The 17,580-nt window shown below is 39.6% G+C and overlaps 2 protein-coding genes across 14 annotated transcripts in view; one reads left to right on the forward strand and one right to left on the reverse strand.

Annotated features, from left to right (window-relative positions):
- Positions 1-9,584, forward strand: part of LOC125230939 (vacuolar protein sorting-associated protein 11 homolog) — a 48,859-nt gene extending 39,275 nt beyond the window's left edge. For both annotated transcript variants that reach the window (XM_048136236.1, XM_048136237.1), the window contains 2 exons: positions 6,443-6,654; positions 7,285-9,584. In XM_048136236.1, the coding sequence (XP_047992193.1) occupies positions 6,443-6,654; positions 7,285-7,664 (592 nt within the window). In that variant the 3' untranslated portion in view covers positions 7,665-9,584. The remainder of the gene's footprint in view (positions 1-6,442; positions 6,655-7,284) is intronic.
- Positions 9,585-10,105: 521 nt separating this feature from the next.
- LOC125231271 (kinesin-like protein unc-104) overlaps positions 10,106-17,580 on the reverse strand; it is a 172,451-nt gene continuing 164,976 nt past the window's right edge. For 8 of the 12 annotated variants that reach the window (XM_048136710.1, XM_048136702.1, XM_048136704.1 and 5 more), the window contains 5 exons: positions 17,450-17,524; positions 16,288-16,474; positions 15,539-15,675; positions 14,874-14,975; positions 10,106-13,955 (listed from right to left, as the gene is read on the reverse strand). In XM_048136710.1, the coding sequence (XP_047992667.1) occupies positions 13,811-13,955; positions 14,874-14,975; positions 15,539-15,675; positions 16,288-16,474; positions 17,450-17,524 (646 nt within the window). In that variant the 3' untranslated portion in view covers positions 10,106-13,810. The remainder of the gene's footprint in view (positions 13,956-14,873; positions 14,976-15,538; positions 15,676-16,287; positions 16,475-17,449; positions 17,525-17,580) is intronic. The other 4 variants (XM_048136709.1, XM_048136708.1, XM_048136706.1 and 1 more) reach the window with 3 other exon arrangements.

Here is a 17,580-nt window from a genome sequence, read left to right on the forward strand (position 1 = left end):
TCTTAGTGCTCCTCTACACTATATAAGGAACCTACGTGCCAAATTTGAAATCTCTAGAACCAGCGGTTTCGGCTGTGTGTTGATATGTCAGTCAGTCAGTCAATATCTTCTTTTATATATTTTTTTAATATTTAAACCCCACTGCACCACAACAGGGGAGAAGGTATTTCACTTCCGCCTCGTTAGATTTTAAAAACGTTGTATTTATCGTGATCAGCGACCCGATAAACCATTATAACGATACCCATATTGATTTTTTTACTTTATCACCCCCTTTTCACCCTTTTAGGGGTTAAATTTTCAAAAAACCTGAAACACGTATTCAGTCATATGTCTTAAGGAATCTTCCTGTGAAGTTTCGAATAAAATAGTCAAACTAATCTTGTTTCCCCATACAAACTTTGAACCCCCATTTGACCTCCTTAAGAGGTGAATTTTGGAAAATCCTTTCTTAGTGCTCCTCTACACGAGTATCTTTTTTCGGGTAGGTGAATAAAAAGTGACAACATCATCTCAGCTGATCTATTTATTGATTTTAATAATTAACTTATATTTTTGGACTAAATTTTACATAAACATATGAATATTTAGATAATTTTACCTACCAGCAGTTTGTCACAATTTCTATTCACTAAAACAATATTTTTCTCTCACTTTCACAAACTTAACCTCTAAGTGCTGTCAAAATGGATTCTCTGAAGCAATCTATGGCCCAGATGACTGAAAACTTCAATACACGGATGGCTGGTTTCGAGGAACAGATTGAGAAGGCGGCCCCGAGCAACCCCACAGTTGCTTCGCTGTCAGCTGAATTCCACTCATTTAAATTATTTGTCAAGTTGACCTTAGAAACCATGCAAAATCAAATCCAGCTCCTGAGTGCGCAGATGGACCAGCAGGAGATGCGCTCTAGGCGAAAAATGCTCCTGCTGCATGGTGTACCCGAGGCCGAGGAGGAATCAACTGCGAGCCTAGTTGAAGTTCTAAATGCGCACCTCGAGGATAAGCTTACAGCAAATGATGTGAAGCGGTGTCATCGGTTAGGCCAGCCTCGCAAAAATATTAATAGATGCATTCTGGTTAAATTCAGTGATTTGGCAGTGCGAAACTCTGTTTGGTTTGAGAAGAAATGCTTCAAGGGTTCCGGGGTAACTCTGTCAGAGTTCCTCACTAAGCCTCGGCATGAGGTCTTCATGGCTGCTCGGGAGCGTCTTGGTGTCCGGCGGTGCTGGACCCGCGATGGGAACGTGTACGTGCTTGATGCGGCAGACAAACGCCACTGCGTGACATCCGTGGCCGAAGTCGAAATGTTCCCAGCGGCTGACGCAGGCCGTACTGTGGGACCTCCACCTTCGGGATCCGGTGCGACCCAGGAGCAGTCTAGAAGGTCCAGGAAGGCCCCAAAGAAGTTTTAATTTAGACGCGTTTTCTTGAACCAGATCTTTGTAGGACTATCGTTGTGTTCTTTATACTTTGCCTTCTCAATTTAGTAGTATAATAGTCCATACATATCTTGCTCTTGCTACCCACTTTGTATTTGCTTAACTTATCTTTTATTTTATGTAACTTTAGTGGGTTGTTCTCTTATTTAATACATTGTGACGTGAGTGACATGACAGCTGTCAACACCCTATAACTTTTTAATTTTGTCAGTCTATTTTTACCATTTTACGTCTGTTACGTTTCGTTATACGCAAATTTCTTTTTGTTATTGTGAGTCACGCACGCGTTTTAAATTCAATTGTTTTGACACTTAGTTTTCTGTTTTATATCTTAGGGTGTAAACATTCTTTGGTGTAAATGCAAACTCTGTAAACATGTAATTATCTTTTTTTTTGTTTATGAGTTATCTTTACAATTAACTGCTGGTGGATAGTAGATTGGCGTAGTTGGTATTTACCAACACATCTTTTTATTTTATTTTATATACATACATACATATTTATATATATCTATCATATTTTTATTTATTTATGACCTTGGATAGTAGTTTTTCTAGTGATGGCTCTTTTGCACATTTTTCGTCTTGTACATCAAGCAACAACGATGAAAGCTTCTACAGTCTCCCTCCTTCTCTTCGTGATGTTCTTATTAGACAACTTGAAGATGTCCCAAAAAACTTTAACATTATACATATTAATGCACAGAGTATCCCAGCCCATTATAATGACCTTTTAACTTCCTTCGACTTATCTGAAATCCACGCTGTCCTTATTTCAGAATCTTGGTTTAAACCATGCCTCCCTTCGACCTCTTATTCTCTACCAGGATTTCACTTGCTTCGCAATGATCGGACAGGCCGTGGAGGAGGTGGTGTCGCTATTTATCTTCGATCTCATATTGCCTACTCTATCGTTTGTTCGTCTGTTTCTTCTTCCAATGCTGCCGAGTACCTCTTCCTTGAGCTAAATATTTCAAACTCTAAGGTTCTTCTCGGAGTTTTTTATTCTCCTTCTATTCATATTGACTATTTTTCTTCTTTCGAAAAGGTACTTGAAGACCTTATGCCCTCCTATAATCATCACATAATTATGGGTGATTTTAACACCTGTCTCCTCAAAAACGATTTCCGATCTAAGTCTCTTATGTCCTTGGCCGATGCATGTAATCTATCTATTTTACCTTCTGGTGCGACTCATCACTTTCCTAATTGTGCCCCCTCTCTTCTAGATATCACCATGGTCTCCTCTCCTTCGTTAGTTGGGAAATATAGTCAACACTCTGCTGACGCTTTCTCATATCATGATTTACTTTGTCTGTCGTATAAAATTCGTCCCCCAAAGCCAAACCCAAAATTATTATGCAACGCAATTTTAAAAGGATTAAGGTCGAGGCACTTCGCGAGGATGCCTTAAATACGGATTGGAGTGTGATTACTGACGCCAGCACCGTGGACGAGAAAGTTGCGCTCTTCAATTCCCTGCTGACCCAGCTTTACGACGTCCATGCTCCCATTCGCCCAATCAAATTAAGGCATCTTCCTGCTCCCTGGCTGACTGACGAAATCAGGGCGTTGATCGATAAAAAGAATCGGGCGAAATCCAAGTTTAGACTGAACGCTTCTGACAGGAACAAGTCAAGATATCTCCAATTGAGGAATCATTGCAGTACCGTTTGTCGTGATGCTCAGCGTCGCCATATACATAAGTCGGTGGTAGATGGTCAACCAGCCAAAATATGGAAATGTCTAAAGGCTTTTGGTGTCGGTAAATCTGTTAATTGTCCCTTACCCAACGACCTTAACTTAGATAATCTAAACCTACATTTCTCATCTTCCACTGTCTTTGACGGTCCAATGAAGTCTGCAACTCTCAGTTACCTTTCTTCCTTGCCTATTCCTGATTTTCTTCCCTTTTCTGTTTCACAATTCTCTGAAAGTGACGTCGAAAAGAGCATCCTGTCTATTACCTCGAGTGCTACTGGCGTCGACTGTGTGGGCCGGAATATGATACTTCCTCTACTTGACCTCCTTCTTCCCATTATTACCAACATCTTTAATGACTCAATTTTTTCACAACGGTTCCCTAATTCCTGGAAGGACGCGAATATTACTCCCATTCCCAAAAAGTCCAATCCATCGTCCTTCTCTGATTTCAGGCCTATCTCCATTCTCCCTTTCCTCTCTAAAGTTTTAGAGCGCCTTGTGCAGCTGCAATTGACTTCATTCCTTAATAGGAACTCTCTCCTAAATCCTTTCCAGTCAGGGTTTCGTTCCGGGCACAGCACGACCACCGCCCTAGTTAAGATTACCGACGATATCCGATCTGGCATGGATAACCGCAGGTTAACGGTGCTGACGTTGCTTGATTTTAGCAACGCTTTCAACACCGTTGACTTCGATATCCTGCTGGGTATCTTACGGTCACTAAACGTTTCTACGTCAACTATTGAGTGGTTTCGTAGCTACTTGGTTGGTCGACGGCAACGGGTTAAAGTAGATAACTCTCCCTCTTCATCTTGGTGCAGTACGCTTGCTGGCGTCCCGCAAGGAGGCGTTCTGTCTCCTTTACTATTTTCAATTTTTATAAATTCTATTACTTCCAATCTTCTTTCTTCTTATCACCTCTATGCCGACGACCTTCAAATTTACTCCCAAGGCCTGCCAGACGATTTACCTCATCTTATTCATTCCACTAACGCTGATTTGGAACGTATATCGAAATGGAGCTCTTGCTATGGTTTGAAGGTTAACCCATCTAAAACTCAAGTCATTATAATTGGCAGCCCAAGAACCATAGCAAGAGTTGATTTTGAAAACCTCCCTGGTGTTTTGTTCGATGGAGTATCGATTCCCTTTTCAAATCAGGTTAAAAATTTGGGCGTAATTATTGATCGTACTCTATCCTGGATTCCGCAGATCAGCGAGGTGAGCAGAAGGATTTTTGCTACTGTTGGTTCTTTACGTCGAGTCCGTAACTTTCTGCCTTTGACTACTAAAATTGCGCTTGCCCAGTCTCTCCTTCTGCCCATCTTGGACTACGCTGACACTTGCTATGTAGATATCACCGAAGAGCAGTTGAACAAACTTGAACGACTCCAAAACGTTTGCATTCGATTTATATTTGGGTTGCGCAAATTTGACCACATTTCTAGTTTTCGAGCACAGCTCAAGTGGTTACCTATTCGTCTCCGACGCAATACTCATATTCTTTCTCTCTTGTATGCCACCTTGTTTCACCCTAATACTCCTTGTTATCTCAAATCCCGTTTTAAGTTTCTTTCTTCCCTTAGATGTGCGCAAAATCTGCTGCTTGTCCCACCTCCTTCCACTTCAAAATTCTACAACAACTCTTTCAGTTTTCGTGCGGTTCGACTGTGGAATAATCTGCCCATTAATATTAGACGTGCAACTTCATTACCCATTTTTAAAAAAATGTTGAAGGATCATTATTTGTCTACTTCATAAACTTTCTGTTATCCAAGAAATTTCATGTCGTTGAAATGGTCTCCATAGTTATATCTCATATATTGTTGTATTTATTAGTATATGTAGTCTATCATAGTTTTTATATTTGTAGTATATGTATTTTATTATATTGTACATTTAGGTACTAGCCTTCTGTTATTCTTTTTTGCACCACCCGTAAATTTTATTCCGATCGCCACTCGACTATCTGAAGGTTGTCTGTAAGAGACCGCTGTTTTAGCGATAAGACCGCCTGTTGTTACCTACCACGTTGTATCTGTTCTGAATTATGTTTCTTTTCTTCTGTAGTGTGCAATAAAGTATTTTATTATTATTATTATTTGTATGTCTTACCATATCTCGGGACCATGGGGTCCCGGACTTTTGGGAGGCATGTGTGGGGCCGAAGCCAACAGCACAGAGGCCCTTTTAGACACTTTAATCTAAAGGCAAGGGATACACGTGGCGGATACCATCCCCGAGCGCACAATATGATACATCCGGAGATGGTCCCCGCCAGGTGTAAAGACTATTTCAGTGCAGCACTTTTGTGTTGCGATGGGAACTAAGGTCATAGGCTATTGTTGTGCAAGTTGGATTGACTGGATAATGGTCTATGGGGGGAGACTATCGGACACCTGCCATGACAACTAGTCTCAAGATTGTAAAAGACAGGCGGTGACTCGCCAACTCATTGAGTGGGCCCTGCAAAACGGCCGCACGCACGGTGCGACAACAGAGCAACACTTGAAGAGAGGCTAAGAGGTTGTCGAGAGGTGAGACTGCGGTAGCCAGATCCCGGTGATCCGTTCAGCAGGCCGCCGGCGTTATGACATTTTACACTTCCAACCTGGAGCATAGGTCCCGCTCTTGCGAATCCACTCTGGCCGGCCGGTTAAGGCAAGCGCAGAGGCGAGGGCTAGATGGAAGTGCCCTCTGGAATAGGGGTCCGCGGTGTCGCCACTCACCGTCAGCTCGCCACAAGCTGCCCCCGCGGGGTTATTATTATTATTATTACACTATATAAGGAACCTACGTGCTAAATTTGAAATCTCTTGGACCAGCGTTTTCGGCTGTGCGTTGATATGTCAGTCAGTCAGTCAGCTTCTTCTTTTATATATTTAGAAGATTTTACAATATATTCCTATGTATTCAAGGACGTACAAGTTTAAACACAGATTCAAATTATTTAATCTCAATGGAAAATATCTGTAAACATTACTACTCCAGTAAAATAATCTAAATTGTAATTTACGATTATATTTTATGGATTTGCGATTAGTGTTTTCGGTTAATTTTTGCAACAACCTATGAAGTGAGAGGACGGTTTCAGATATTATTTGTAAAGCGCAATATTCAAAATACGACATACTTTCGATAATCCATTTTTATACTTAAGAAACATTTTGCAGTGTAGATTATTTTGTTAATTACCATAGGAAATAAATATGTGAATTAAAGTAAAGCAACATTTTTATTTATTATTTTCTAAATACGACGATGACAGTGTTAAAAGAATCAAATGTACTATTACAGCTACGCAGTCGTCTCCGAGTACTACGGTCGCGGCTTGTTCAACAAGCTGACCGTGATAACCGACGCGCAGGAGCCCGCGGCGCCCGCGCAGGCGCCCGCGGGGCCTCGAGCCGGGCCCGCCGCCCCCGCCCCCGCCCCCGCCCCCGCCCCCGCTAACTACGGCCCGGGCGCGGAGGCCAAGCTGCGGCTGCAGGAGGGACAGAGCAAGCAAGGTTAGTGGTCAACAAACGGACTGTCATCACTAACGCTCAGCAGTCTCTGTCGCAGCGACCGATGGCCTCACGGCGCCGCGAGCTTTGGCCCCGAAACAGAGGCTACATAAGGGATATGAGCAAGGTTAGCGCACCTGCGTTATAGATCTGTTCCTGTTGGTTATACAAATACAAACCCGTCTGTCACTAGTTTACAAAATTCTGTGTGAGAACTTTCATACTTACCTACTATCGGCCTTTAAGTTATCTTTCTCTCTCTACTTTATTTTTCTAAGAAACATGTCAAAACGATGTTTAGGGACAAAAAATATCTACATTTTATGTTTGTCAAAAATATATGAATTAATTTCCTCGGAAAAATTTTTTTATTACTTTAAAATCATTTTCGTAAAGAAAGGTGTTTATAAGAGTAGGTGTCGTTATACATTTAAAATTATATGATCATGTAAAATTGTATAATTTTATCACACTTTGCCCTTGTATTTAATAATGCACCAAACAAATGTACGTTTTTAAATTACAATGGTAACACTATATTCATTTTGTATACCAATACCAATTAAAAAATATATATATATTTTGTTCTTCGTTGTCTGAGGTAGGTACTAAAACTTCGTATTATTATTCCAGTATTCGTGTCAAACGCCACCAAGCAAGTAGCACCGAAAGGCACCTCCGTGATTCCCGTACCAGAAGGCCGCATGCGTCTCATCGAACAACAGCAGTACAGCTCCAGCCTCGAAGCCAACATCTCCCGCCTGGAGCCCAGAGTACACAACCCCACCAAAACCTCCCCCCTAGCCTCACCTGCGACCAACAGAAAAGAACCGAAAAGTCAAGGACAATCCCCTAAAATATCGTCAGCTATCAGCAACGGAGCCAACAAAAACCCATTCGAAGAAGCGTATGATGATACGAAAAACCCATTTGCTGATGATGAGGTGAATGACCCAACTAACCCGTTTGGGGAGGATGATGACTATGATAAGAATCTGAACCCGTTCTCGTGAGGTTAGGAGGGTGATCTCAGTACTTTTAGGAATCTTGAACGAGCCCTTGGTGAATGGTGCACCAATGCAAAGTCGCCTTGGTTACCCTTTGGAAGCTACGCCTATCATTAAGACGAGTCGTTGTGTATTTTGACGGAATGCACACGGACTGTAGCAGTCAAATGGTATTCACTAATGGGCCTAAAATGGTCGCGTTTTTACAGTCAGACATCGTGGTAAATGTAAGATATCATATGATGTTGAAAGTGCAATCATGACTTGTACTGAACTCGAGGATTATAAATCATTGCTTCGTGCAAAATACGGGGATACATAAAAATTTAATGAGTAGTGATGCACGCGTCATAGCAATCAATATTTTTGATTTTGTGCGACCCGAACTTTCATTGTCCAGTCAAGTGCAAAAATACGTATCGATTTTATCCGCTCAAAAATATGTACCGAGACCTTATTCCGCCGATATAAAGTGCTATGGGACATATTTTTGATAAGTTGTACGCACCCATATTTTTACACTTGACTGTCCATGATAGGTATCTATCAACTGTGCTATGCACGTAGCCAATAGTTTTTATAGAAAAATATTCATTATTTTATTTTATTATATTTTTTTATTTAATATCAACTAAGTTTCTATTTACCTTTAGTTTGAGCTGAGTAAGGTTACAGGGTCCACTCACATGTTTTGGCAACTGTAGTTACCAGCTGTCACCTTTATTTTACAGAATAATAAAATCCATTGAAAATTAAGTAAGTGCGTCCGCCTACTGACGCGCGTTTAGTGGAGTTTACCTACAATGCCACCCGCATATAATATTTACGCTCAATATATCTGTATTTTCAATATCAAGACGCCGTCCGTTGCTATTCTATCAAACGAATACAGATATACACGCCTGCGGCGTGGGACCTTCGCCCGTCGACCCACCCGCCGCCGCCGGCGACGTTTCAGAGAACCCGCCCTCACACATTTCCGAACAAAACATTGGAACGTCGGCGGCCGCGGGTGCTCAGAGAAACCAGGGCCTTAGCATCTTCGGGAGCCTGTATCGGTGTCGATACACAAATAACTCCTCTTATACTGAAATGTGCGGTAGATAGGAGATTATATTAGTTCTATTTCAAATTTTGTAACGTCTTTAACTTTAGTTCTTTAACTTCTCTTTAGTTAATGAAACACGCTAGATTTTATTCCTAAGTACCTCCTCCTCTATAATGTTACATTTCAGTTAATGTTCTTACTGGATCTTTTGTATAAAAAGTCAGTGTAGGGCCCATGGGTTTACCCAGTTAGGTACGTGAATTATCTAAAGTTGGCGAATTCGGTATTTGGGGTTCTCTGCACCATTTACAGTATATAGTGTCATATTCTGAATATAATAGTTTATTTAGAGACGCCTTCTTTCGGTTCTTGAATACGAATCATATTTCTAACTCGGTTTCACAAAAATGTTGAGAATAAGGGCCATTTAGAAGGTAAGAGAACTCGCATACGAGTTTTATTACGTTGCGGTATTTGATGGCAAAATTGTACGTAACCTCAACAGCCTGCAACTGCATGCGAGTTCGCACGCCGTCTAAATCAGGCCTAATCAATTGATTTCGTCTCGTTCTTTCACGCGAAGAAAGTATACGAAGATTGTCAAAACGCGTTCTTCGAATGTTCGATTTAATAGAGTAAAAAAGCGCTTTAATATAATTAATAATTATTAGGTTTACACCATATATAAGTGCTATGTGTATAGTATATATTCCGCCGAAATTTCGTAATACCATTACCATTAAAATTATTTACAAGAAAATCAATGTAATGTACATAAATATTGTTATTTATAAAATGTATATTGTCTCTAAAGTATTCTTTTTGTATACTGACGTGTAATAATCCGTTGATGAAATAAACGAAAATAAGTAAACGCATATACTGTTGTTTTTTCGTTACTTTACCTTTTTATATATACCGGGACTGTCGCATAGGTACCGTATTAATATTTTTGAATGCTTAAAATTCTGGTTAAACATACATAAATAAATACATACATAAGTCCATTTTACGAAAACTTACTCTTAATATTAAAACACAAATAACAATAATATTCTGAGGTATACAGTTTTCTTGTCCTTCATAAATAAATCGGAGTTTGACGGTACCATTTCGTGTGTAACTTATGTTTTCATTTCTTTTATTGTTACTTTTGTACTTGTGTATGTAGTTATCACTAATAAATCAATGATTTATTGAAGTTGCGACTCGTTTAGTATTGTTATTATGAAGTCGTTCAGCATTAACTTAACCCACAGCCACTGACGTGACACGTGTCCTGTGAATTATTAATCATCATCGTAATGGCGACTTTGCAATGCATAGGTGTCTAACAAACGTCACGTCAGCGGCAGAGGGTTAGTATCTGAAAGGGGAGGGTAAGAAAGGAAAACAATGGTTTGGAAATTTTCAAAGCATTTTATTTATGACCTTTAACACTGTGTATAATATATTTTGATAGTACATTTAGAGCAATGAGTAATATTACCAATCATTACATTGTTCTTATTTTCATAAATTGAATGAAATTTATAAATTATATATAATATATAATTTTTAATATCATTCTCGGCCAACAATCAACAATCACTATCGTAATCACTTGGGCGCCCGATCAGCAGCGCCTCAACCGAACAGACCAACCGAACGAACGCAACCAACTAAACAACTCTACCCTATAAAAATAGCAGTATAGCTTAAAGAGTATACTCTATAAAAATATATATAATCCAGCGTCAGCTGTTATCTCTAATTTAAAAAGACCTTTATTCGAATTACAAAAATATAACGAAATAACTTAACGTAAGCTCCGCAAAAGAAATATCCAAAAAAATACTTCAACAGTTGCACCCACAAAACACACCCGTGCTCCTGCTATGTCTCTACGTTAACATCATTTTGCTATGCAAAATACAACACTAGTTTGAGAAAGTAAATAGATACAAACTTTGGAATGTTATATAAAAATGACTAGAAAGTAAAGGTATGTAAACGATAATATAGCGTCGCGCGACGCGAGATCTCCCTTCGTTGCGGCGTCGAGATAATAAACAACATACTAAACATATACCAATCAATCGCTGTCCATAATATATATCTTTATCAGTGGTAAGCACATAGTCATATAGATAAAAAACAGATATCCTGATGTCATTCAAACAAAATTCCCAAATTAATGAAAGATAATCTCGACGACAATAATTTTAAGAAATATAACACACAGCATGTCTAGACTTGGATAATACTTTTTTGATCTTAACCTATAATAGTCTATGCTAAATTATTATCGGGATATTCTCTAGGGCCGCCGAGCCGCTACGCCGGGGCTCGACGCAACTCAGGCAGGTCAAATCAACTAGGAAATATTTACAACGACTAAACGTCACAAAAGCTTACTTTTTCAAGATGGAGTTAATGGAAATATAAAACGGTCACCTAGAAGCGATAGTATAGTGACAATATTAGATATATCAACATTTATCGAAGCGGTAACGAGAGTAAGCATTGCTCGGACTGATAGGTACATCCAAAAAGTTATTCAAAGAAATATCATCCATATAAAACTACCGTCACATCGATACTAACTAGTAACTACGCTATGTTTCCTGTATAAATATTAGTGTGAACTATGGAGCGGTCGAGTGACGTGAGTATAGTATATGTATCACGCTGAGTGTACGACATTCACGGAACAGAACAACTTTACTTACTATCTAACATTGTGACTGACAAATATTATTACTTGAATCTTTCAAGTCAATTTTCGGCGCCGTGAGGGTTATCTGAATTACATAAGGTTCGGGTATCACGGCGCCGAGGACTGACAGAACAGTTCCAGGTCTGGAGGGTAGCACAGTGTCGCTATGTAGCTACTCTATCACATACATGTACTACACAGAGAGCACGATGACTAGAACCGGTCGGAATGGTTGTGACACGCGCCAGCGGCGACATCTCTTGTCGTAAACATTAGCCTACTTTATACAATCCATTCGAACATACCTATATCACTATAGGAACCTAACAAAATTCAAGGTATAACAGAAAATACAAATAAACAATCTACCAAATAAGTAGTGTTAAATGATGTATAATTTTTTGGAACGCGTATTCTACATATAACTACAATGTTATAATTATTATTATGTATTTACAATCAATTCTAAACGTGAAACGAAACGTTACGTATGACGTCATACGGACACCGCCACTTCGAATTGGCTATTTGAGCCTCAAAATATATTTATTCTACCGTTCGGGTCATACGTATATACAAGGTAAATTACATAAATAATGTATCCAACATTTGAAGAAAATCTATATAGGTATTTTCAGTAATTTCTTTTCACAATACATCCATTTAAATTCATATATCTCGCCGTGGGTTTGTTACAAAATGGAGTCTATCTGACATCGCCGGCGTACGTTTGTGCGCAATTCATTTAGCTTATATAATCGAAAGAAAGAAATAGTAAACGGTATTTAATAATAAATGTAGCATAGTTTTGCACATCGCAATATACAACCGTCAAAATAACTTAAAACGCCTAGGCGTGTTCGGCTAATTAAGACTTTGCTCTTTGAATTACAAACCATGTAAACAATTTATAGAAATATCCTGCGATGTATAAAACTAGGTATGCAACAGTTGCATATTAGTCGGCGTTTTCGACTACAAGACAAAAGTTTAAAATGTAAAAAATCTTAGTATTGCTGGTGGTATTTGTATACAATTTACCACGAACTAAGTACATTGTGGAGTGATCTGTAGCATATGATATTAATATATAGCTTAGCGATAGAGCTAAGATATAAGCTCCCAACTAAGTAATACGGCAACAAACTTAAACAGTATTGTTTATTCGTATTGAACAGATACAGTTTAAAATTTGCTAAGTTTGTTGTTGTATACTGACCACATTCATACTCTCACTAACAATATCTAGTACTAGTAAACATTCACTATGGCCGAGATAGAAATACTTGGAATACATTATTGCATTACACAGTTCTCAAAACTTACAAAGACCAGATAACTAACGTATAATAAATAACGTAATATAATATAACGTGCATCCTTTTATATTTGAAACAGCTCAAAAGAGTCTTGTACAATTATTGTTCCTGCTTGTTCAAATTCGTCATTTTCAGTTACCCTTCCCTAGTGCCGGCTTGGTCCCGCCTCTAACTCTCGTCTGCTTGTAACGTACTAATCAACATATATAAAAGTATTACGTATAAATCGTATATAGCATTAAATGCATTTGTTTTATAATACTGTTAATAAATTGGGGATATGCTAAAATAATTGATCGAGTCTGAACTTACTATAGTTTAAAATAATAATTCATTGCTGTGGTCCCAAAATTCTTTGAAAGTAATGTATTAAAATCTCAAATAAGATGAATCTGTGGACCACTCTTCTTAGCTACCTTTCGTAAAATTCCTCACATTTAGGCCTTGTGGATTGTTATTTGTTATATAATATCCATGACCAACTACCAAACCAGCCAGAATTTTCATATTAAGTACCTTTTAATTTTGATGTAAATCTGGTTTGAATAGTGACTACGAATTACAGCATGTTACATGTATTATCATTTGAGGAAGACAGTAATTACTTTTACTCCCCGTTACAAACTTGATATCTTTTTCAATTTAATCAACTGATTTTAAAACTTTATCCAAGAGAAGTTTCTTCTGCAATCGCTATTTTTATTCTGCCGATAAAATTGTCTATTACCTTAGGTTTACTAAAGAAAGTCGTCAAAAATCATTAGGGGGAGACAGATTTCAATCTTAATGCAACCAAAGACCGACTACTTTCATTGCCGCGAATCGCGAATTTCGCTAACACGTATGAAGAGATCGGTTAGAAAAACATTTAGGTAGTTCTCATTAAAATCGTTCAGTGACTGACGACTCTGGCTAATAGGTACGCACTACGCGGCCAGACGCATAGCGGGTATGAATATAATGCAACCGGAGCCGCAAACACTTCGCATTATGCGGCCTGCCGTAACTGCGCGCGGCTAGCCGCTGAGTGCGTACTAGCCATCAGGCTTTCGACTTTTCCAGAAACAATGACCAAGTCGTAGCAGTTTCAATGGCAAGGATGCACGTTAGTACGCTGGCTGTAGGCGATGCGCTTAATAAACGAGGATAGACTCCATGGTGAGGTCTCATGCGGGCGCGGGGGCCGCCGCCTTGTCGCCGCGTCGCGCCGACCGGGACCTGCGGCACGATAACTTCATCGTGTATATTGATCTGGCGTGAGCTTGCTAGCTCTTAAATTAGTTTGAATGAGAGATAGTCTGAGGCTAGTGAAATATCAATGTAAGACAGCTAGGAATTTTATTAATGATATGATGAAAATCAAATAATGCTACAAACGAGGACAGACTATTTCTTATTCTACACAAAGAAACAAAAAAAGATAAAACCGATTCACCCCTAGAAACCGTTCAGCTGATTTTATAATATAAACTTAAAAGGATTTTTACGTTGTCTACAGGCGTCGAGGGGGTTTTCAAAAATATTATTGTAAAATATATAGTATGGGGAGAAAAAAAAACAATGTAAACATCGACATGCAAAACATCTAACGACAATATAGTCTAACTCAGCATCGATTTACCAGTTAAATACAACTAGAGTTTGATAAGACTATGAAACGGCAAGTTCTCATCAATTTAGATTTAGCAAGCGATTGAGAAAAATAAATGATTCGTTTCGTTCACGATCATGGCCCAATGGCATAGCATAAATCGATGAAGGATTAGCTTAGACAGGTTTTACTAAGTTAAAATATGTCGAAAGTGTAGTGGCAAGAAACAATCCATACTAACAATGTGTGTGTCGGTTTGTTTGTCCGTCTTTCACGACAAAACGGAGCGAGGAATAGCGTGATTTTTGAAGTGGACATTGTTTAAGGGATGGAGAGTGACATAGCCCTTTCCCACCGAAGAAATCGAGGTTTGTTTAAAATTGATAATTATATGTTAACAACCCGCTAAGAACGTCACGATCGTATCAGCTCGGGTGTAAAGGGGTATGCTACTTTTTGTCTCTACCTAACCACCAACTTCCCAGACTTTTTTTTTTTTATTTAACGCGAGGGAGTCACGGGCAAAGGCTAGTACAGTATAAGAATATGAAATGCTCACCTGATCTGCCCGGCGAGCAGCGGGTTGATGGCGTAGAGCCAGTCGTGCACCTCCTTGTCGCCCAGCGTCTGCAGCAGGTACCCGCGCTCCTTGCTCACCACGCTGCAACAGAATGACACCGTGTCACACACGGAACACTACACACACTCTAACACCTCTGGAGTTGCAAGCGTCCATAGGCTACGGTGCTTACTACGCGGACTAATATACAAGTAGGTACCTATAGTATATATCTATATATTGTTGATAAAAAAAAGGCAATGTGTATAATATCCTGGTCACGGCATCAAATTGTAACGTAACATGGTACTAACACCAAATTGTAACCTAATCTAGTACTAACACTTAATTGTTATATTTGCAGTGTTGGGCATGAGCAACACCTACTGCCGCTCTTCAGAGTACTCTAGTTACTCTACGTATGCTCGACGGGGTCGCTTAATGTAACTTTAATGAATATCCTGGTCACTAAGGCCCGCTTAACTGAGTTAGTGAGCTGTCATCTGTCAAATTCCATATAAAATGGTGGGTTAACCAGAGGGTTAACCCTCCATTTTCGGTGGTGCAAGTGGCCCTAATACTATTAAGTTTATTGTAATGTGAACATAAGCATCCTGGTCATGGCACCAAATTGTAACGACACCCTAATTTCATCTAACACTTACCTGAATGTGTTCGGCATTCGCACCATCTGCTCCTGGTCCTCGGAGTATTCGACGTGCGCGTTGGCGAGGTTGATAACGGCGCGCTCGATGGGGTCGCGCTCGTCGCGGTAGATGAACACGTACGGCCGGCGGACAACCTGAATAGAAAAGTGGTTTCTTTAGTGATGTGATAAATTATTAAGGTATAAGATCATTAAGAAGATTTCTATAGATTAGAATATGATCGTTGCCGACATTTTGGAACCGAATTCCTCGCGAAACTCATTTCACAGTCTTGACTGATATCTTCCCATGTGTGTCAGCCGTTCTTTGGTTGCCGGCTTTCTGTTCGTGATTGCCGTTCACAAACCTCGCCTAATGGTCTTTTATTCCACGACCAAACTAACAGTGACAACTCATATATTCTTCTATCTCTGAAGCAAGTTTGAGTCCCTGCGGGCGCTCACTTTCATTTGGATCCCACCCAATGCTGGCAACTTCTTAATAGGCTACTTGCCTCCTAGTCAAATCAGCTTGTTTTTAAGAACTGTCAAAACGAATTTGAACAACTTGCTAGTATTGAATTTATATGAAACCGAATTGAGTGACGTCACGGTCAACTCAGTTACTTTACCTGACTTATTAAATAGAAATCGGATTTAAAAATAACTTCTGTCCATGTTTTTCGTATAATTATCTGATGCTTTATTTCGTGCGTGGTATAAAATATTTTATTTTAACTATAGTCAAGTTCCCTATTGTATACTCACCAGCCACCGCTTCTTCCAGCCGTGCGTGCCGTGCTGCAGCACGTTGAGGTGGCCGCGGCGCGCCACGGCGGCCGACACGCGCACCTCCTCGCAGTCGGGCACGTACAGCGCGCCGCCCGCGCTCAGCTGCACCCCGCCCCACGCCGCCATTGATTTCTCCAGGAGTGCGCGCTCCGGAGAGCATAGTCTACAGAAAAGTATACTTTGTAGGCGACGTCTAAACGCATTAAGGAAGTAAGCATAGGCCCCTGCTCATGTGTCGTTAGTTGATCGTGTGCGTTGCGTGTTGTAGGCGTGAAAGCTGAAGTTATTTCCAAACAACCACTATGATATCGCACAACTTGCGTGACTCCATGTATGGAGTCGCAGAACACAAGGTGTGGTATACCGTTAAAGATTTGACTGAGACACACAATTATACAATTACTTATTTAATATCTACATCCAATATGTTTCAAAATGATGTAACTTTAGCTGAACTGATACAGCATTATCATACAATACGCTATAGGTACTTTACCCGTGCTTAAAAAACTGAAGACAATTTGGTGTATCAGAAAACCTCACCGGTTCATAGTCATACTATCCAGCAAATATTTTAGTTACATTATTTTGATTACACAGACCTAAATCGGTTTCTGAAAACTAAATAAATTTAGCCCAAATAATAACTTCAGACTGGTTTATGTAACAGGAGAAAAATAAAAATAAAGGCAGAGACTAAATACGGCAGTGTAGCGTAAGTTTGAGAGTAGTAATGGTATTTTCAAGTTGAGTCCGAACTAGTTAACTCTGCACAGACTGCAGTGACAAAATGTGGAAGTTTTTTAGTCCTAGCTGTGAATTTGCTCAAATGATAATTGATAACCAAAGAAGCGTAGAGAGTAGACCTTTGGACATTCCAACAAGGTTCATAATAAACAAATTTATCATCAAGCCAGAAAATTGAAAAAATTACACCTAAGTCAGGACTCAAACCTGCGACCTGCGAATGTCAGTCTGATTGCTTGTGCCAACTGAGTCACGGAGGCCTTTAAAGTATTTGCAAATTTTTTCATGCCTTTCATTGGTACTCAAAAGTCTTAAGAGCAGCGTCAAGATTAAATGGCTCCCACACATTGTCATCAATGTGTATACTGAGTTAATAGTGGGACTCTAGTACCTCAGAATGACCGACGCAATAGTCCAAGGGTATGGCGTGCATGGAAGTGGGAGCCGGGCGGGATACGATAAAAAGCTAAGGAAAAACATCAAATCAAAGTAAAGTCGACTCGAGTTGTAAGCCGACATAAA

Source organism: Leguminivora glycinivorella, chromosome 11, assembly GCF_023078275.1.
Source record: "Leguminivora glycinivorella isolate SPB_JAAS2020 chromosome 11, LegGlyc_1.1, whole genome shotgun sequence".
NCBI lineage: Eukaryota > Metazoa > Arthropoda > Insecta > Lepidoptera > Tortricidae > Leguminivora > Leguminivora glycinivorella.